The following is a 21836-nucleotide window of genomic DNA, read 5'->3' as shown; positions in this document are numbered from 1 at the left end:
AGGAAAAGACAGAAATTTAAGGTACATTGGAGTATGCACACACACACACACACACGCACACACACACACAGGTTGTTCTGGGAAAATATAGGTGACACTTTTCACTGAAATGGAAACAAAAACAGGAGAAAAAGGAATTTTGATGGAAGAAAATATAACTAGAGTTCAAAATTCTAACTTTCAATTCTATCTTCTAATCACTTTATCACTGCCACTCTTATTCTTGTCTTATCGGGACTTCTGCAATAGCCTCCTAACTGTTCTCCCTGCTTTCACCCTAAGCCCCTCTCCCAAATATATATTCCATAGGGAAGCTGGAGAGATCCTTTTAAAATTATGAGTCAGACTCTGTTACTCCCGTATATAATACCTTCTCAACATGTGAAAGGCTGCACATGCTCCAGCCCTCTGCTACCTTTCTAGTTTCATTTGCTACCAGCATCTCTTTACTCCTGCCACTCTAGGCATGCTGATATCCTTGCTTTTCCTAGAACATGCCAAGAACATTCTAGCATCAGGGATTTGCATTTACTCTTCCCTCTATGTGGGATATGCTCTCCTCATATAGCTGAATCGTTTGCTATCACTTTATTCAAGACTCAGTTCAAATGTCACCTAATGAAAGAGACTTTCATAACCTTTCCATAACCACCATACATAAAATAATAACCATCCTTACCTTCAATTATATTTTATGGATAAAAGAACATGATTGATGGAGTTGTTTGATAGGCTATTAGATATGTGGGTTTAGAATTCAGCTAGAAGATCTGGACCAGAGATGTAGACTTGGGAGTTTCCAACACTTCAGGCAAGGAAAACAGTCCAGAGGGAAGAGAAAGCATGGTACAATCAAGGACCATGTTGGGCTTTTTGAAAATGCAGATTCTCTGGGTCTCACCCAAGATCTCTTGAATAAGAATCTCTGGAGGTGAAGCTTATTTAGATTCCTGATTTATAGCCACTTTTAAGCTCAAAACCCATGTATAATATTATCTAGATTACCATTTAGATATTACATGCGTACCTTAAATGCAACATACTCAAATCTTATTTTTTAATGTTCCCTCTGTATCTCAGTAATTTGCACAATGCCATATCTAATAATTCATTAAGTATTTTTTATTCTATATTCTACCTATCAGGCTTCCCTGGTGGCTCAGAGACCCAGGTTTGAACCCTAGGTAGGGAAGATAACTTGGAGAAGGGAATGGCTACCCACTCCAGTATTCTTGCTTGGAGAATCCAATGAACAGAGAATCCTTGTAGGCTACAGTCCATGGGGTTGCAAAGAGTCAGACACGACTAAGCGAATAAGTGGATAAACACACCCACATTCTACCTATCATCCACTTTTCTTCATGTACACTGTCCTTACCTGGATTCAGGCCACAATCATGTCTCATTTGATTTAGTGACAGATTTTATCACATTTTATGTGTTTACATGTCCATTTACTCTACTAGACTGTAAATAATGAGAGGATAAGACCACTAATTTATTCATTCAACCCATATGTAATGAGGACCTACTACATGGCATGTTGTCACATTCGTCTCTGTATCGATCAAGTATATTGCCTGACATTAACTAGGTGCTCAGTATGTTTGTTTTATTGAATTACATTGAAACTTACTATGTTATAGATGAGAAAAATAGAGCCTAGAGATGAAAAATGACCTGCCAAACAGCAGGTGAGAATACTGGAGTTTATATTTCCTTACTCAATCCAGTTTTCTTTTCCCCAGGACCACATTGTCTCTCCCTCCTACCTCTTCGTAAGTTGTTTTTCTCTCTCTGACTTTTCTGTATAATTGTCTCATGGTGATATTGCTCCTATACTTGTTTGTCAGCTTCAGTGGAAAAGAAAATAATTATGACCATCCCTATAAGTTTCATGGTTAAGAATTTCAGTTTACTTGGCATTGCTTACTTATTCTGGCCTTCATCACTGTTGAATCAGGATGAAGATAGGTCAGCTTTTCATCTGGCACTTCTAAAGAGCTCCCCTTGATTCTGGTCGAGTGTGGATAGAGCTGGTTTCATACAGGACTTGCAAGTTCTCAACAGGTTTGAGCTGTATTCTGGGAAAAGAGAATGAGGAAGGTCTTTCAGAATTTGTGCAGAGCAGATGTTTTATGCAGATAAAATAAGAGAGAATGTGTTATAGGCTGAGAGAACTTCTTATTTGATTGGGTTTATGGATTAAGACTCTGATAATGATTATGGCATCATATGCGAACCCATGGACTGTAGCCTACCAGGCTCCTCCGTCCATGGGGTTTTTCAGACAAGAATACTGGAGTGGGTTGCCATTTCCTTCTTCAGGAGATCTTCCTGACCCAGGGACTGAACCCAGGTCTCCTGCATTGTAGGCAGATGCTTTACCATCTGAGCCACCAGGGAAGTCATGATAATGATAATCATATGATAATGATAATGGCATCACTGACTCAATGGACAAGAGTTTGGGTAAACTCTGGGAGTTGGTGATGGACAGGGAGGCCTGGTGTGCTGCAGTCCATGGGGTCGCAAAGAGTTGGACACGACTGAGCAACTGAACTGAACTGACTGAACGATTATTTTAGGCACTCTATTGGACTGTCATACAAAGATTTTTAGATATAATGTATTTCACTCACTACAATTATTTGTCAAAGTTGAATTGTTTCCATTATTTTTTAAAGGGGATATAGTTGCTTTACACCCCTTAATGGATCACAGCCTTGTCGTGGTGAAGGGGTTTGTGTAACTCAGTAAAGCTGTGAGCTTTGCTGTTCAGGGCCAACCAAGTCAGACAGGTCACTGCGAGGCATCCTGACACTTCACAGAACTCCTGGTGAAGAGTTCTGAAAAACGTGGTCCACTGAAGGAGGAAATGGCAAACTACTCCAGTATTCTTGCCTCGAGAACTCCATGGGCAATAGGAAAAGGTTAAAAGATATGACACTGGAAGATGAGCCCCCCAGGTCAGAAAGTGTCCACTATGCTACTGGGCAAGAGCAGAGGGCAATTACTAATGACTCCAGAAAGAATGAAGAGGCCGGGCCAAAGCTGAAATGACACTCGGTAGTGGATGTGTCTGGTGGTGAAAGTAAAATGTGAAGTGGTAAATAACAATATTGCATAGGAGCCAGGAAGGTTAGGTCCATGAATCAAGGTAAATTGAACATGGTCAAGCAGGAGATGGCAAGGTTGAACATCGACATCTTAGGAATCAATAAACAAAATGGACACGGGAATGGGTGAATTTAATTCAGATGACCATTATATCTACTAGTGTGGGCAAGAATCCCTTAGAAGAAAGCCCATACTCCTACTATAAAGAGTAGCCCTCATAGTCAACAAGAGTCCAAAATGCAGTACTTGGGTGTAGTCTCAAAAACGACAGAATGATCTTGGTTCCTTTCCAAGGAAAACCACTCAAAATCACAGTAATCCAACCCTATGCCCCAAGCACTGATGCCAAAGAACCTGAAGTTGACCCATTCTATGAAGACCTACATGACTTTCTAGAAGAAATTTTTTTCTTGGGTTCCAAAATCACTATGGATGGTGGCTGCAGCTTGTTCCTTGTAAGGAAAGCTATGACAAATCTAGACAATATATTCAAAAGAAAATACATCATTTTGCCAACAAAGGTCCGTGTAGTCAATGCTATGATTTTTCCAGGAGTCGTGTAGGGATGTAAGAGCTGGAAATAAAGAAGGCCAAACGCTGAAGAATTGATGCTTTTGAATTGTGGTGCTGGAGATGACTCTTGAGAGTCTCTTGGACAGCAAGGAGATCAAACCCGTCAAACCTAAAGGAAATAAACCCTGAATATTAATTGGAAGGACTGATGCCGAAGCTGAAGCTCCAGTACTTTGGCCACCTGTTTCAAAGAGCCAACTCATTGGAAAAGACTCTGATGCTGGGGAAAATTGAGGGCAGGAGGAGAAGGGGGTGACTGAGGAGGAGATGGTTGGATGGCATCACCTACTCAATGGACATGAATTTGGGCAAACTCTGGAAGATAGTGAAGGACAGGGAAGCCTAGTATGTTGCAGTCTAAGTGGTCACAAAGAGTTGGATACAAATTAGTGACTGAACAACAACAAAAGTTGCTTTACAATGTTGTGTTGGTTTCTGCTCTACAATGAAATGAATCAGCTATATGTATACATATACCCCCTTCCTTTGGACCTCTCTCCCTTCCACCTCCCCTCAATCCACCTTTCTCAGTCATTACAGAATGCCAAGCTGAGTTCCCTTGCTAGATAGCAGCTTCCCACTAGCTACCTATTTTATACATGGTAGTATATGTATCGGAGAAGGCAATGGCGCCCCACTCCAGTACTCTTGCCTGGAAAATCCCATGGACGGAGGAGCCTGGTAGGCTGCAGTCCATGGGGTCGCTGAAGGTCGGACACGACTGAGCGACTTCACTTTCACTTTTCACTTTTATGCATTGGAGAAGGAAATGGCAACCCACTCCAGTGTTCTTGCCTGAAGAACCCCAGGGACGGCGGAGCCTGGTGGGCTGCCATCTATGAGGTCGCACAGAGTCAGACACGACTGAAGTGACTTAGCAGCAGTGTATATATGTCAAAGTTACTCTCCTAATTCATCCCCACCCCTCATCCTTGTTCACATGTCCATTCACCATGTCTGCATCTCTCTTCCTGCCTGCAAATAGCTTCATCTGTACTGTTTTTCTAGATTCCACATATATGTTCATATATGATATTTATTTTTCTCTTTCTGACTTAACCTCACTCTGTATGACAGACCCTAGGTCCATCTAGGTCTCTACAAATGACCTAATTTTGTTCCTTTTCATGGCTGAGTAATATTCCATTGTATATATGTACCACACCTTCTTTATCCATTCCTCTGTTGATGGACCTCTAGGCTGCTTCCATGTCCTGGCTATTATAAACAGTGCTGCAGTGAATGTGGAAGCACATGTATATTTTTGAATTATGGTTTTCTTGGGGTGTATGCCCAGGAGTGGGATTGCTGGGTCATATGGTAGTTCTATTTTTAGTTTTTTAAGGAACCTCCATACTGTTCTTCATAGTGGCTATACCAATTTACATTTCCACCAACAGTATAGGAGTGTTCCTTTTCTCCACATCCTCTCCAGCATTTATTGTTTGCAGATTTTTTGATGATTACCATTTTGACTGGTGTGAGGTAATACCTCATTCTAGTTTTAATCTGCATTTCTCTAGTAATTAGTGATATTGAGCATCTTCTCATGTGCCTCTTGGCCATTTGTGTGTCTTCTTTGGAGAAATGTCTTTTTAGGTCTTCCACCATGTTTTGATTGGGTTGTTTCTTTCTCTGTCTTATTTATTTATTTTTTGGGGGGATATTGAGCTGCATGAGATGTTTGTATATTTTGGAGATTAACACCTTGTCAGTTGTTTCATTTGCAAATATGTTCTCCCATTCTGATGGTTTTCTTTTCATCTTGCTTATGGTTTTCTTTGCTGTGCAAAAGTGTTAAAGTTTAATTAAGTCCTATTTGTTTATTTTTAGTTTTAGTTTTATTACTCTAGGAGGTGAATCAAAAAGATCTGCAATAATTGCTGCAATTTATGTCAAAGAGTTTTCTTATATTTTTCTCTAGGGGTTTTATAGTGTCCAGCCTTGTATTTAGGTCTTTAATCCATTTTGAGTTTATTCAGACTGTCTTTTCTCCATTGTATATTCTTGCCTCCTTTGTCAAAGATTAGGTGACCATAGGTGGGTGGCTTTATCTCTGGACTTTACTTGCTATAATTTAATAAAATTTAAATAAGCTCAGTACATTTACAAATATGAATAAAATACGTAGGTGGCACCTTCTAGAGAAAATTTCTGCTCCTCACTTCTTCAGGTTATGAGTATAGGGGAACCTCTTAGGGTAGTTCATAAACATGTTGCTTTCACACCTTTGTATCTTTGTTCATTCTGTTATCTCTGCTTGCAATGATTTTTTTACCACTTTATTTTTTAACTGAACAATAATTGCTTTACAGAGTTTTGTTGTTTTCTGTCAAACATCAACAAGAATCAGCCATAGGTACACCCATGTCCCCTCCCTCCCCTCTCCCTCCCCATCCAACCCTTGTGGATTGTCACAGATTTTAAATTATTCTCTTATTTATTAAATATTTTCTGAGCATCTACTCTATGCCAGACATTATGCTAAGTTTGAGAGATTCAGTGATGTTTCTTTTTGCAGGCCATCCTCTTGGCTTTTGTACATGCTATTCCCTCTGGCTGTAATGGCTGTCTCATCCATTAAATTTATAGTTAAACATTATCTTTTTAAGGAAGTGTTCCATAGCCTCCATAATACTGGATTAGGTGTGTTTCTTCTCTGCTCCCTATCATAGCACTTACCATCCTTTATTACATTTGTCTACTTGGTATCTTTCCTACTGAATTATGAGTCACTTGAGAGCAAGGGTTCATTTATTAATTATATATTAATTAATATATAGCATTTGTCATTGTTGTTCATGGCTCAGTTGTGTCCAACTCTCTGAGACCCCATGGACTGCAGCAGGCCAGGCCTCCCTGCCCATCACCAATTCCTGGAGTTTACTCAAACTCATGTCCATTGAGTCAGTGATGCCATCCAACCATCTCATCCTCTGTCATCCCCTTCTTCTCCTACCTTCAATCTTTCCCAGCATCAGGGTCTTTTCCAATGAGTTGGCTCTTTGCATCAGGTAGTCAAAGTATTAGAGCTTCAGCATCAGTTCTTCCAATGAATATTCAGGGTTGATTTCTTTTAGGATTGACTCATTTTATCTCCTTGCTGTCCAAGGGACTCTCAAGAGTCTTCTCCAGCACTACAGTTAAAAAACATCAGTTCTTCAGTGCTCAGCCTTCTTTATATATATAGCATAATATCTTCATTAACAATATAGTTAATACATTTATTTTAAATATTAATTCATTACTATATCTTTACTCTGTGGTCCTATAATAAGGCAACAATGAAAACAGCTGAGATGATTTAAACTTCTCACCTTTTAGGTGAGTCACTCATTATCTAAGTGCTGGTGGTTCAAAAACTAAATTTTCTTCCCTTATGGAGTTGACATTCAAGTGGTTGGGAGAGATGTTTACTCTGTGTCAGACACTGTTCTAAGCATTTTACATGTTTTAATCCATTTAATTCTCACAACAACCCTATGAGGTATATTTATAAATTGTACCAATTTTACAAATGAAAAACCAAGGCCCAAAGTTATTAAGTAACTTGGTCAAGGTTACACAACTGGCAAGTTGCAGACCAGAGATTTGATTTAGGTCAACCCACTCCGGAACTTAGAATCTTAATCGCTAGACCGTGAAACCCTCTCATGTACAAATCTCTTCAAGGACTTTTGCTCTAAGCATTCTAAATTACTTGGTATCCCTGAATATTCTGTTGTTATGTATTCTGTTGCCTTTGACTATTTTGTTCGCTCTTCCTGAAATGCCTCCTTAACTCATATCCTGTAGACCTTAGCCTAGAAATCATTCACTTTAGAAAAATCCTTGCTTAATCACCTCTCTCCCCAAAAGGCCAGTTCGGTATCCGTCCTCTTCTTTATCATCCTTAATTATAATGTCTTGTCTCCCATTCTAGAAAGTAATTTCTTTTATTGTAAACAAAATGTTTATCATATTTTTCTTTGCTGATACATCCCCACCCCAGGGCCTGGCACATTGTTCACACAATTAGTGCTTACTGAATGAATAAATGACTTTTGGAAACATATATGAATATTTTTATTTGTGCTTTAGGCTCTTATGTTTCTAAATTACTTGTGGTTTCATTATTTTTGATAATATATCAGGACAGTACAATTTTTTAATAGAAATCAACGTTGGGGTATTACAAAATTCACTATGTGATACCTGACAACTTATTTTACAAACTTGTTAGATTCAGGGTATTTCAGAAGATATACTTTCTTAGCTCTTTTGTTAATATTGTGTTTTTCAGGAAATATGTTTTGACAGATTCATTGAGTTGTCCAAGACCATACAGCTAGCTAGTGACAGTGTTGGGCCTAGAAACGAACAGGTCTGCTATTTCCCAGTCTCATGCCTTTTTTCTTTTTATAGACACCTTACTGACCTTAATTTGGTTCCAGTGGAATTTGGAGATACTATCTCAGCACAGGTCAACTCATCTATTCTAAAAGGAAGTGATTTTCAAAAAATAAATAACTAATGTTAAAGTATTCCAGACAAAGCACTCCCCTCTCCAAATATTGTCCTTATTGCTATGTTTTAGAAATCTCCAATTATAGTTTTATAGTGAATTAACCACATCTTTTCACACTTTATAGCAACTATTTGTTCAGATTATTTGTAATATGAGAGTTCATTCAAAAAAGTTTTTGAAAGAAGGAAGAGTATATCTAACAGAGTATACTGAATAATGAGGACAGGACATAGTTAGAAGTGTTGTATAAGTTACAAATATAAAAATAAATTAGGGTATCAGTAAAAACTACCATAGGGCTTTAGAGCACAAAGGAGCTTTAATAGTCAGAGAAGGAGTCACAGAGGAACTAAGACCTGAAGGTAGAAAATGAATATATATAATCCATGTGGAGGATACATATGAAAAGCTGGACTAGGGGTAGCCATGTGAATTGATATCTGAAAAGAGTGAAACATTCAACTTGTCTTATGTTAAGATATGTTGAGGAGAGAAGTGGAATGTATATAGTTGGAGAATAACTTGATTGACAGGCAAAGTAATTTAGACTTAATGCTCTAGGAATTAGAAATAAGTTTTTTGAACAAAAGCATAGAGTGTGACAATAAGCCACATTTAAGGAAGATATATTTGGCACATATCTGTTCAACTGTAAAGCTGGACTTAAAAAAAGGCTTCAAATTAAAATAATCTCTTGCCTATCCTACAGGATACATTAGTGAGAACAATTTCTAAATACTCATATCTACTGCTCTTTGAACACTTAGCTATGCCAGACACATGACAAAACTTTTAAATGCAAGAGTCTGTTTAATCTATAGGAAACAGCACAATCTTGTGAAGTAGGAAATACTGTTATCTCTATTTTAAAGATGAAGAAACAGGGTCCGGAGAGGTGAATTGATTTTCCCAAAGTCAGATAGCTCACAAATTGAGGAGCAAAAATGTGAACTCTGATCTGTTCGACCTGAATCTAGTTAGTACAGCTATTGCACGTAGCTGACATGCAGTAAATAACTGTTTAGTAAATGGATGAATGAACATATCTGGAAATCTATCCTTTTCTGCTGATGAATCTACGTATTTATTAGTTTAATGGTTTTTGTGATCTTGATAAGTGTAGGTCAGTGTTAAAAGTAAGGAAGAGGGTTGAACTACAAAAGAGAAGAATTTACACAGGAAAATGTCTTCACTGGAATTTCTGATTGGGTAGAGATGTGGATTTGGTTAGAAATGTGTGTATCTATTTATATATATACACACACATAAACTCATATATATGTATGTATGCGTGCACACACACACATACATACACATGAACGGAACAGTTTGGAGAACCTTTGACACTGCTACGTGCACATGCAGACCCACACGATTTCTTTTGTTTTCTTAACCCTCCTGAGAGGGTATAAATAATGTCAGAGCTTAAAAGGGACTTTAGCAATTTCCCAATCAGATACCCTCATGTAAATGTAGAGATTGGGGCACTAGAGGGGAAAGTAAATTGCAAAGGTCACACAAGGAGTTAGAGTAAGATTAAGAATTTGAGTTTCCTAACTCACAGTTTGTTTTACTCTGAACTGTCGCCATTCACCATCTCAATTTTATAGATGGGGTAACCAAAGTATCCTAAGAATGTCGATGGTCAAGCTCCTGCTACTTGTCCATTGAAGCAGGACTTGAAATCAGATCTATTTTAAATATGAGGCTTGCTTTCATTCAAGTGCTTCTGTCTGCATGCCCAGGAGGAAGACATTTTCCTATTGAATTAAATATGCACTGAGGATCATTTCCAGAAAGCTTTGTCCTTCACTTGAAGAGAAAATGGCCAAAACTTCATTATTTTCTGGAGCCTGGCAGTCCCAAGGAGGCCCCCTGAAGGCAGGAATTTGGTCTTCCTTATTGAATCCACAATACCAAGCACAAAAGATGGCACTGACAAATATTTGCTGGATATATAACATACTCAACCCAGAAAGGGAAAGGAATGGTTCCTCAATGGATGATGGATGGATAATCATTATTAGTGCTCAAAAAATGGGAACGAATGTGCAAAAGAGGTGGGAGAGACCCTGAAACAAAGGGGAAGTGCAGTCTCTCCAGCTGAAGCTGTGATCACTCAATCAGGGCTGAAAGGTTTGATAGGACCGCAATTGGCAGAGATATTAAATGAGGACTCCTTAAAATTGTTCCTCTCCGCCCCACCCCCACTCCCCTTTAAATCCTGTTTCAGTCATTACCCAGGGACCGGATACAGAAATTCCTATGGGGAGTTCTAATGGGTCGATTCAATTTCAGCTGGGATGACGCCACTTAGGCAAGCATTAAGAGCTATAGCTCCGGGAAAGCAAATGGGGAGGGGGGGGGCGGTGGAGGCTGGGGAGTGGGGAGGGGCGGAGAGAGAGGCTCTAACAAGGAGCATTAAATCTCTCCCCTCCCATCCTCCCGTATAACCCATTCACAAGACCTCGAGAAAATGTCTACATTCACAAAACAGCGGGCTCGCTGAGCAAGCTGCACACACACTGCGATCTCATCCCCCCTTCCTCCCGCCTCCAACCACCCCGCCGCTCATCTCTCTGCGGACGCTCTACCCACGCCCCCGAAGCTACACAAATCATCGGACCCTAGCGGTATCTCTTGCTCTGTCGAGAGACCCCGGGTCTCCCACCGCAGTTGCTGCGGCTTCGGTTCAGCTGTCAGATGGGAAGGGAGACCGAGGCGGAGGCATCAGGGGAGGAGGAGGAGGGAAGAGAGAGGAGGGAAGGGGGAGGGGCGGGGGAGGGGAAGAGAAGGGGAAGGAAAAGGCTGGAGGAGGGGAAAAAAAAGGAGGAGGAGGAGGAGAAGGAGGAGGAGAAAGAGGCGGGGGAGGACGGGGAGGAGAAATAGGAGGAGGAGAAAGAGGAGGAGGTGAACAACTTACCCTGCTGAGCTTTCTTTGGGGAATACGTGCATCAGGATTGAGATCTGCATGGAAAATCTACACAAAGTATCTGCCACTACAAGTCCGACTCTCCTCCTCAGCGCCACCTTCTCTCTCTCTCTCTCTCTTTTCCCCTTCCTCCCTTTCCCTTTTCTGTGCTGTGTCAGAAAGCCCGAGACAGAACTATCTCTGTTTCTGGCTCCACTGCCAGGGAAGGAGTTTTCATTCAGACTTTCCGAAAAGAGGTGGAGAAACCTAAAGACTCGGGAGAAGAAGAGGTCCTTTGAGCCAGATGGACCATGAGTTCGGCTTCTCTCAGCATGGCTCAGACCTTGCTTCAAGGTAAGCTGAGCGATGAGCTCCTCAAGACCTCAGAATCCTTTCTATGCAATGCACAGATTGCCATTCATTCCCGTCATCGTGCATGTGTGTGTCTCTGTGTGTGTGTGTGTGTGTGTGTGTGTGTGTGTGAGAGAGAGAGAGAGAGAGCGTGTCTGTGCACGCGCACAAGCTCAAGCGCATGGATGAAATAAAATGAAAACCGTTCAACTGAGATTTCAATGAAACAGCCCCTTGCAGAAAACTATCCATGTTAGACATGGCTAAATCGAAAGGGAACTTCGAAATCACTCTTCCTACAGCCCCGATGTCAATGGAATTTCTAGGCTGTTGACCTTAAGGTGAATTGTGGGGCTTGCCTAAGCCCTGGGTAGCGCAGCCTAACCACCCAAGCTGAGAACATAGGGGGAACCCGTGCTGAGGCCAGTCTGGCTGCCCAGCGGGCATCCTGTCAGTGCAGGGCTAGTCTCCGATTGGCTCACAAGTCTGGGCTGTGCATCGCTCAGATTTCATCACATCACCTTGCTCTGGGTAGAAATGGTGCAAGCTGACACGGCATAACCCCCTACTTACATTGAGTCAGAGCAAGGATTTAGAAACCTTTGGATCCAGGCCGGGGTGTGTGTGCACATGTCTCTGTGTGGCATATGGAAATTTTGTCCACAGTGAGAATCTGTCAGCATATCTGGTTAGCCAGTAGACGTTTGATAGGACCTAGGGCCGTGGTGCACACTCCTTTCCATTTGTCTAATGATCATTGCCACTAGCCTCAGTATGCTGCAAACCCATGTTTGATGAATGGAAAACAGACCTTGAACTCTTAAATGGAAAATCTATTTTGAAATGCAAACTATTGTTGCTTTTCTGGGTGCATTAAAGCGTCACTGTAATATAATTTGGCTATACCAGGTATTAAATCATGTTCCCAACAAGTCAGCTGCATACATACATACAGGTAAGGCACAGGCTAGCTTTTTATCCCCAGAGAAGTATTAATCCTGTTCCCTAAACGTCTAAATAAAAATTTCTAAGACTTTGGTGTACCATTCTATCCATTTTGGCCTTTTGTTTGTGTTCTGTTTTAGGTCTCTCTAGCTGAGAAACAATCTAGTTAGTGAGTGATCTGGGTGACTTGGAGTCAGAGTTGAGAAGTTGAGTTAGTGGGGAAGTAAAGAACCTGAGGGAAAGGGCACCAATTCTTCATGAAAGACTTCTGAGGCAGAGGAATACAACCAGCAAACCCAGCATAAAAATTTAGAGCATAAGGACAAGAAAGGACTTTTCAAACCTTCCTTTAATACCCCTCCTCATTTTGCAGATGAAGAAACAGGCCTGGAACAGAAGTCACTTGCCCACAGTCACCCAGAACTCAGTTTCCTGTCTCTTATAAAAGAATTTGGGGCTTAAAGAAAGATTCCTACTTCTTAAATGAAGAACTAGCATTTTCTTCAGGATTAGAAGTCTGTGAATTCACTTGATATTACAAGTTTTCCTTGTAATATCACTATACTAAAACACCCCTATCTTTAAAAAGGCAAGCTCTTACAACTGCAAGACCCTCTGGTTGGAAATAAACTGCTGTGTGTCTTAATGAAACTGAAGGTAATGAATAGGACTAGGGTAGCAAAGTGACAAGTTAAGAGTTAAATGTGGTGAGAACCTGGCAGCTCCAACAAGATGTATGTGGTAGGAGGGAGGCCCACTCAGTGGCTGAGAGGTTAGTAATGTAAACTATATACAACTTGGTATTTGTCAGGGGGGAGTGCTTTGATAGAGATGCAAATGCTTTTGCACAGAGAGGGATTTTGAGAGAGCAGACTTTGGAACAGTAGAACTAAGAAAACACAGAAAGCCATAGCAGAAATCCCCCCTATGTTTGCTTTCGGTTATTCTGAGAACGAGTGTATATAACAGCAGAGCACAGAAAAAAAAAAAGCAACACACCCCAGAGCCGTTACACAGTAAGGTACAAAACAGCATTGAACCCATAGGAACAGGAGAAAACAGGAGCCAGCCTTCTCTTCTCCCTTCTTCCTTGAAATCGAGCTTGAGTCATACCATATCAGAAAGGATTTATCACCCAAATCAAAAGCCTCTTAAAGGGGTTAGCATAGAAGAGCTTTAGCTAGGAAAGTTTGCAACTTTAGTCTCAACATGGCAGCTTTTCAGTTCCAGGGAGAAAAGACATTTTTCTTTCATTAACAAACAGCATTTCTTGAATGAATTTAGCTTTCGAGTACCCACGTTCGCATAAGAAAAGACATTTCTGTTTAGGTTGAACATAGCAAATTTCAGGGCTACAGAAACACTGTTGAGAAAGCTATGAGCACCTGGCCAGAGGGACCGAGATGGGAGTGGGTTTACAATGCATCATTCATTACTGCAGAGGCACTACGTGACAGAAATCACTAGATCCCATCCATGTGCAGCCAAGACTTGTAATCACCTTGGCTCCTAGTTCATAATATGTGATATGTATATTCTCTCTCTCACTTCATAGAATATGGAATTGACCTGCAACACAGTCCATTGCTTCACTGTTGCTGCTCACAATGAATGGCCCTTTAATGAGTGGGTTTCTGAATCCTAAACATGCAGGCAGTAGTAGTAGTTTTTCATCTAATCTGTGGGCTGCAGCAGTCCTCCTGTCTATTTGTTTCTCCACTCCACCCCGCCCCCACTTACCTTCCCCTCCAGTATCTATTTCAGTTCATCCTGTTAGCCAGATCGGATTCAGCACATCCGGAATGGCAAACAATTTATTGTCATGCAATACTGGTTTATCCTCCTCAATACCCTGATTTTACCCAGGTCCTACTGCCCACCATATTGCAGATCTTCCACTCTTCATTCTCAGAAAGATTTTATAGAGCAGGAAGAAACCTTCTGAGTTCATCTTGTCAATCCCCTTATCTGGAAGCAAGACAGTAGTAGTTCATCATCCCAGACTGATGCCCAAAGCTTCCTTTAATCACCCAACCAAGTATCTGAACTCTCCAGTCTTGTAGCAGTCTAATCAATATCCAAATACACTCTCTTAACCTAAACACCGTATACCCTTTTGCTGCCAAGATAGAATCCCCTCATGGTTCTGAATCATTTCTATTATGACCTAAATTCCTCCAAGCTTAGCTTCCAACCTTCTGGGCAAATCTCTGAGATATCTAGTAACATCCTTGGAATCCCATATGATTATCTCCTGTAATGTTAAGACCTTGAATGCTTTCCTTTGAGTTATTGATCCTTGGAATTTCCAGTATGTTCAAATCTAGTTTCCTTTGGGAAATCAGTGACTCTAAAATGCATCCAGTGTATGCATTATTCTTTATACAGTGTAAAGGGCTTGAAAGGCCCCACACATTATTTATCTCATCAATGGGGAATACATTTATTTCTTATACAGTTGTCAAAAGACTCTTCCCAATCCAAGACTCTTAGATCCACACACTCTGCAAGCTGGCTGAACACTGTGTCTTTGTTTATTTGGGTGTTCAAATGAAAACTACCTGTTCCTTTCTAATGCTGGGACTGTGAGTCTTAACAAAAGTACAGCAAAGGTAGGGGTGTAAGACTTCAGGGGGGCTGTGAGTCCAACCCATTTTGCTTTTGAATGCCCTGGTAAACAAGGGCATGTTGCCCAGTTTACCCTCAAGGGCTGAAGATGCAGAAGGTATGAAGAGAATTCTTTTGTCCAATTGTATAGTTATATAATTACAGACCGTAGTGGGGCAGAGTCCTTCAAAATCACCTAGGCCACCCCTATAATTATATAGATAGTGGAACTGAGGCCCCAAAGAAGTAAGTGATTTGACAAAGGTTGCATATTTGAGTCTTAGAATCTCCATAGTGTTTATCTTCATTTTCTTATGCTGTATTGAGTAACACTGAAACAAGTAGCTAAAAAGTGAAATTATAGTCAGACTGGTTTTTTGATGTGATGTGGCAGAAAAGTTATTTTTAACCAAACTAAATCTTCTTTTTAAAAAATGAGCAGATGCAAATTCAACTAAATAGGTTTGCTTTGGGATATAACCTCAAAAGGCAATGAATCCGATTGTATTATTAGCCACTGAGTCCTATATGAGCTACATCTTTTTTTTTCCTTGCTATTGAGCTTTGGGCACATTTCAGTGTCATGCTTGCTTGCTTATGGAAACCTAATCAAGCACTATCCTCTGTCACTTGTTCCTTTCTATTACTCATTCAAGCTTTCCATCCCATATAGTAGTGTGAGTAATCGATCTCTTTTGAGGAGGCCTGAAATCTGATGGATTTCAAATATATACTTTATTCATGCTAGTGTTTCCTAGGTCCTAATGTCTCCAAGATGAGTCTTAGATTTTTGTTTAGGTTTCCTTTTTAGGCTGGTCCGTCTTCCAGATGGTGCAAAACAATAATCTACGGTTGGAACAGTATTTTCCTCATGGTCATCATTATCAGTACCAGGCTCAATCGAATCAGGAGAGAATATATTTTCCAGATATTCAGCTTAGGTTAAATTTTGTATAAAAGCATTGCTGTTCTTTAAGAAAGCCAGTTTATTATATAAGGTAAAGATAGAGAAAAGCAGTCCAAGCAGATTCTGCCTAATAAATCCCATCAGTATAGACTTGACTTAGGGTCGTAATAAGAACAATTACAGGTGATATTTGAATTAATTCAGGTCTCTTCTTTTATGGTTCCCCATCACTAGGGTTACTCCTGCGTATACAAAAGTTTGATTCTGGAGTCATGCCGCCATTTAAAAGAATTACTTCCTCAATCAATTAAAGCAGCTTATGAAGTGAGGAGAACTGCAAGATGATTAGTCTTGGATTTTTTATATTCTTAGGAAGCCTTTTTTCCATTATTCTATAGATAGTCTAATTTCTGCCCTCTGTGTCTTTGCCATATCTCTGCTATTAATATTATTGGGTCTTGCTTGCTTGCTTGCCTATATTCATTGAATCACAGTGTCCTTTATCATTTGTTTATTTATGCTTATAAATTTCATTGAAAAGAAAGCTTTGATTATATATATATATATATATATATATATATATATATATATATATATATTGGGTTGGCCAAAAAATTCATTTGGGTTTTTCTGTAAAATCTCAAAATGTGACCTTTGCATTTGATAGTTTTATTAGAATTTTGATGCTCAAGGCCTAGATTTTTCAGTTAGGAAACATCTGAATGAGCTAACTGCTCCTATGACTCTAGTCATATGATGAAATACAAAAGGAATCCACAATCAGATCTTTGCTCCCAATGTGCTTTATAGTCTGGATGAGAAGACCAGACATGCCTGTAAAAAAAAAATGGATGAGGTCAATTACAGAATCAGGGAGTAACATGAAGACTAAAGTGATTTAAGGTAGTGCTGGGGACAGGGGCTTGAGCTTTGTTGGTTTCCTGCAAGGTACTTATGCCTATGTGTTCTTATTTATTGTTTTTATTCTTTCTCTCCTAGGATTTTCTGATGTGCCCTAAGACCCATGTAACTATAAGGGCTCTTTATCACCATAAGTGCCAGCCTGACCCAAAACCACTCACAACTCAAGAATCGAGGCAAAATGGATGCTGCAGTGACAGATGATTTCCAACAAATTCTGCCCATTGAACAGCTGCGCTCTACTCACGCTAGCAATGATTATGTGGACCGTCCTCCAGTTCCCTGTAAACAGGCCCTCTCCAGTCCTTCCCTTATCGTGCAAACCCACAAATCTGATTGGTCCCTGGCTACCATGCCCACTGCTCTGCCCCGCAGTCTCAGCCAGTGCCATCAGTTGCAGCCCTTGCCTCAGCATTTGAGCCAGTCTAGCATTGCCAGCTCAATGTCCCATAGTACCACTGCCTCTGATCAAAGGCTCTTGGCCAGCATCACGCCCTCACCTTCAGGCCAGTCCATCATCCGAACCCAGCCTGGAACCGGAGCCCACCCAAAGGCTGACGGTGCTCTGAAAGGAGAAGCTGAGCACTCTGCCATGCACCCCAGTGAGCACCTCTTCATCTGTGAGGAGTGTGGGCGCTGCAAGTGTGTCCTCTGTACAGCAGCTCGCCCTCTCCCCGCTTGCTGGCTATGCAACCAGCGTTGCCTTTGCTCTGCTGAGAGCCTCTTAGATTATGGCACTTGTCTCTGCTGTGTTAAGGGCCTCTTCTACCACTGTTCCACTGACGATGAAGACAACTGCGCCGATGAGCCCTGCTCCTGTGGGCCTGGCTCTTGCTTCGTCCGCTGGGCAGCCATGAGCCTCATCTCCCTCTTCTTACCCTGCCTGTGCTGCTACCTGCCTACCCGTGGATGCCTCCATCTGTGCCAGCAGGGCTATGATAGTCTCAGGCGACCAGGCTGCCGTTGTAAGAGGCACACCAACACTGTGTGCAGAAAAATCTCTTCTGGTAGTGCGCCCTTCCCCAAGGCCCAGGAAAAGTCTGTATGACCTTCCTACCAAGGGGATCCAGAGCTTTCTCCTAGCCCCTGTCAGTAAAGCATAGGCCTCATCTTTGAAGAAGGGGATGAGGAGGAAAGTAGCCAAAATTAGGGCTCACCAGTTTTGTTCCTGCAGTGTCAGGGGAATGGCTAAGTACATCCTGGCACAGGATGCCTTGTTCTTTCTCACAGTATCTATCCCACTCCCCCTAAATCTTTTTATACCCTACCATCTCAGCCTTTATGGCTGTCATGGCCAATTCAGGTGATGTAGAAGCATGAGGATTTGGACACTGAGGGCTGACAGAGCCAGCAATGTGGAGGTTTAGGGGCTCCCCAACATGATACCTCTCGATGCAGGCTCTGAGCATCACTCTGCTTTCCACAGTGCCTTTGGAAGCTTTCCTGTTAGATGGTTTTCACAGGTCCATGTGGAACAGTGTTCAATATTCCAGGGAATCTGACCCCTTCTCCCTGTTTACTGCCCTTCTCTTGTTTGTCTTTTCTCTCTCTCATTTCCTCCCCTTCTTGTGTTAACTCTGTTTTGTACTCCTTTCCACTTCATTCTCGCCCTCTCTAATTCTAACTTTCCTCTCTTTTTTTTTCTCTCCCTACCTTCTCCTTCCTTCCTTCTCTCTCTGACTAATCCTTTCTCTGCAGGTATTTCTATTGTGTTCCATCAGTTTTATGTCTTCTCTTGCCTGTTTCTCTAACACGTCAAGAAGTGCTGTTTTTTTCCATCGGTGTTTCCTTTGACACCAAACTTTGCTATGTTATACTATTTACTAATTTTTATTAAGTGAAATTGATTACTGTAATGAACTGATCACTAGCAATAGTGTGTGTGCACTCATAACCACACTCACCAGTTTATGAGCATATGAGGCAAACTTAGCTTCTATTTCCAGGTTTAATGAGTTGAAGTTTTACTCCCTTTCCCAATAATCACCAGATTCCACTAGCATGCTGAGTAGGATAGTAAACCAGGATGCTCGTAACTTTGTATGTCTGACCCAAGTGCCAAAGGCAGACGTGCTTTATAGCTAAATGAACAAAGCAAAGGATATTACAGAGGTCTGTTCTTTCTTAGAAGCTAACTGCCCTGAGACTGCATGGCTCAGGCCTTAATAATGGACATAAAAAGTCATAAAACTTTAGAGCTGGGAGGAATCTTAACTGTTAATCTAGTTCAATGCCCTTATTTTACAGATGGGAAAACTGAGGCCTAGAATTAGGAAGAGATTTGCCCGAGGTCGCACACAGAGTTCATAGAGTTGGGCCTGGAATACAGGCCTTCTGACTCCTGGTTCAATATTCTCTACACTGCACCACATTAAGTCATGGAAAATTTCTCCTAGGACTCTATTAACAATGACAGAAAGCCATACCCATTCAGTCTTCAGGAATCATGCCAACCTGGTGTGGTGGTCTTTATGTGGGGCATAGTGGGTAGCTAACTTCATTTCAGTTGTCAAGGCTTCCCCCAGTGGACATCACCTTTGGCTCTGTCATCTTACAGAAGCTCAAGTGTGGAAAAGAAAAGCTTAAGGAAGCCCTAATTAAGCTGTATCTTCGCCATTGCACCTACCCTTTGCTGCACACACTGTGCTTGCTGTTGGCTTTGTCTGCAATGGCAGTTGCCTGAGAACCTAAATTTCAGCAACAGTGAAAAACTGAGATGAAAGATGTATAATGCAGAGAACTGACTTCTGTTAAAAAAAAAAAAATACTAAGAGCCTGTGCTATGATTCGCCTTCAATGGGAAAAGGCTGCAGTGGTGATGGCAGGCTCTTAAGGACTGCTGTTAAAAGACAAGAATTAGATAACAGTTTCCCTCTGTCAGTGAATCCAAAATTCACTAAGGAATTCAAAGATGAAGGGCACTTGCTTGAAACCAAGGTGCTCCAACTTAGTTTGAGACTTCCAGACTCTCTATATCATCATCTCTTTTAAAGTGTGCATGGATATGTATTACAGCGTGGAAAGGTGGGGAGAAATGTATAGTCCTACACAGGGGGAAGGAAAAGGGAACACTTTGATGTCCCCTTCTTGGCTATATACTGTAGAAATATGTGCCACTCAGTCTTCGTTGGTTCTGAATCTTCCTGAAGTGTACTGACATTTGAGCTGCAGAGACCCTCACCTTCACTTTCACCTCCTCTTATAGAATTGCTTTGCTCTATTTTTGTATATATAAATATGTTATTGATGATTATTAATAATGTTAATGATATTGCTGCAAATGGTGCCATATACAAGGTTTGGCTTCTTGGAACATTTATAAACCCAAACCACCTCTTCTGTTGCTTTCAAGTCCTTCCATTTTAAGTAACTTCTTTTTATCTTCCAAGTCTGCCTGATTGACCTTTGAACTTATCTACACCTAAAAGTTGGGCCCAGTTCTCTGGGTCACACTGGATGGTGATGAATAGCAACACACATTTCTCTTCGCTTCTGCCTGAAATTTGCTTAAAGCTGAGATATATAAGGATTCTATGACACTAGTGCTTTGTTCTTGGAGCTAAAGTTAGTCTATTGATGTTTGCTTATTAGTTTCAGGGTCCAACATAACACAAGTCCCTTCTCCTTGATAGCTAGCTCCTTGATATCTCAATCCTGCAGTCCTTACTCAGGCAAATTGTGCACTGCCAGAGGGGCCCTGGGCTTTGCCATACACCCAGAGGAGCTCTTCTCAGTGTATTTCTAAATGGCCTTACACTTGGTAGAAGGAACTGGAGGATTATTCAAATGTAGTTGCAATCTGCAGTCTGCTGAATTAGGGCTTTCATTTGCGTCCAAGTTGGCCTGATATGGACTGCATCTGGTTTACGTATAGATGGGTCCTGTTGGGGTATGCACACGGACATGTGAGTGAGTGTGCATATGTAGCCCTTCAGTGATATATATATACATATATTTACATATACATATGTAAATATATATTCACACAACTCTATATATTTTAATGTATCACATGTATATTTAAAATATATACGAAAGAACTCTAAATCCTACAGAGAGGCTCTGTTTTCATTATTTTTATACTTTGTGTCATGTACTGTATAAACAGGAATATTTAGAGGGTGTTTCCTGCTTAGCATTTTTTTGCAGTTAAATCATCTATTATCCCCTAAATCTATTGCTTTCCACATATTGGTCCCTTGATACATTTCATATGGCTTTAGCCAAGAGCCTTTTTTTTTTTTTTTTTGGTTCTAGCCCATCTTTCATCATCACAATAGCTAAAATAAATATAGTGAACACTTGCATAGTGCTTACTCTGTGCTAAGCACTATTTCAAGCACATTGCCTATTTAGCTCATTTAATCCTCAAGACAACTCTACAATGTATGTAGTATTATGATTGCTATTTTACAAATGAGAAACTGAAGTACAGAGGGGTTAAATGACTTGCCAAAGGTAACAAAGCTTGTAAATGCTGAAACTGAGATGTGAACCTAGGCTGTTTGACTCCAGAGTCAGGTATAGAAGTTTGGAGCATAGTATAAACCTTCGTGGTATAATAAACCTCAAATGGTGAATGGTTCTTTCCCTAACTTCAGTCCACCTGCACCCTAAGAGTTGAAACACACATGCTCCTATGTTAGGAGTGAAGCAATAGTTATAGACATCATATATTAGCTATCTTGCTTCCCAAAATGGAGCCATTACAGATCTCCACTTCCTGCTTTGAAAACATGTTTGGTTTGCAGCCAGTTACCATTTCTCAATCAGCTTATGATATGGAGCCAGTAGGGAAGTGTTTTTACTTTGCTCAAGAGGGTAAGAGTTTATTTGGCCTTCTCTTTAAAGACCCAGGAAATTAATTCAATTCCTTTCTGCAGAAAGTAGAACTAAATCTATGTTTGGAACTTAAGATTGGTTGGAGCTGTTAACATTCAAGCTCACTGATTATATTGAGTGCATTCTCCTGATTCACATGTAAGTAATCCACT

At 40.7% G+C, this 21836-nt stretch overlaps 1 protein-coding gene across 2 annotated transcripts in view; it reads left to right on the top strand.

Moving 5' to 3' along the window:
* The window catches only part of SPRY3 (sprouty RTK signaling antagonist 3), a 109677-nt gene extending 88255 nt beyond the window's left edge, over positions 1-21422 (top strand). Inside the window, exons 2-3 of one of the 2 annotated variants that reach the window (XM_070784359.1) lie at positions 11291-11465; positions 16921-21422. In XM_070784359.1, coding sequence (XP_070640460.1) covers positions 17024-17890 — 867 coding nt within the window. In that variant the 5' untranslated portion in view covers positions 11291-11465; positions 16921-17023 and the 3' untranslated portion in view covers positions 17891-21422. Of the gene's footprint in view, positions 1-11075; positions 11466-16920 lie in introns of those variants that run through there. The other variant, XM_019956427.2, reaches the window with a different exon arrangement.
* Positions 21423-21836: the final 414 nt, after the last annotated feature.

The sequence above is a fragment of the Bos indicus genome, chromosome X (assembly GCF_029378745.1).
Source record: "Bos indicus isolate NIAB-ARS_2022 breed Sahiwal x Tharparkar chromosome X, NIAB-ARS_B.indTharparkar_mat_pri_1.0, whole genome shotgun sequence".
NCBI lineage: Eukaryota > Metazoa > Chordata > Mammalia > Artiodactyla > Bovidae > Bos > Bos indicus.
This window is presented reverse-complemented; position numbering and strand designations above follow the sequence as displayed.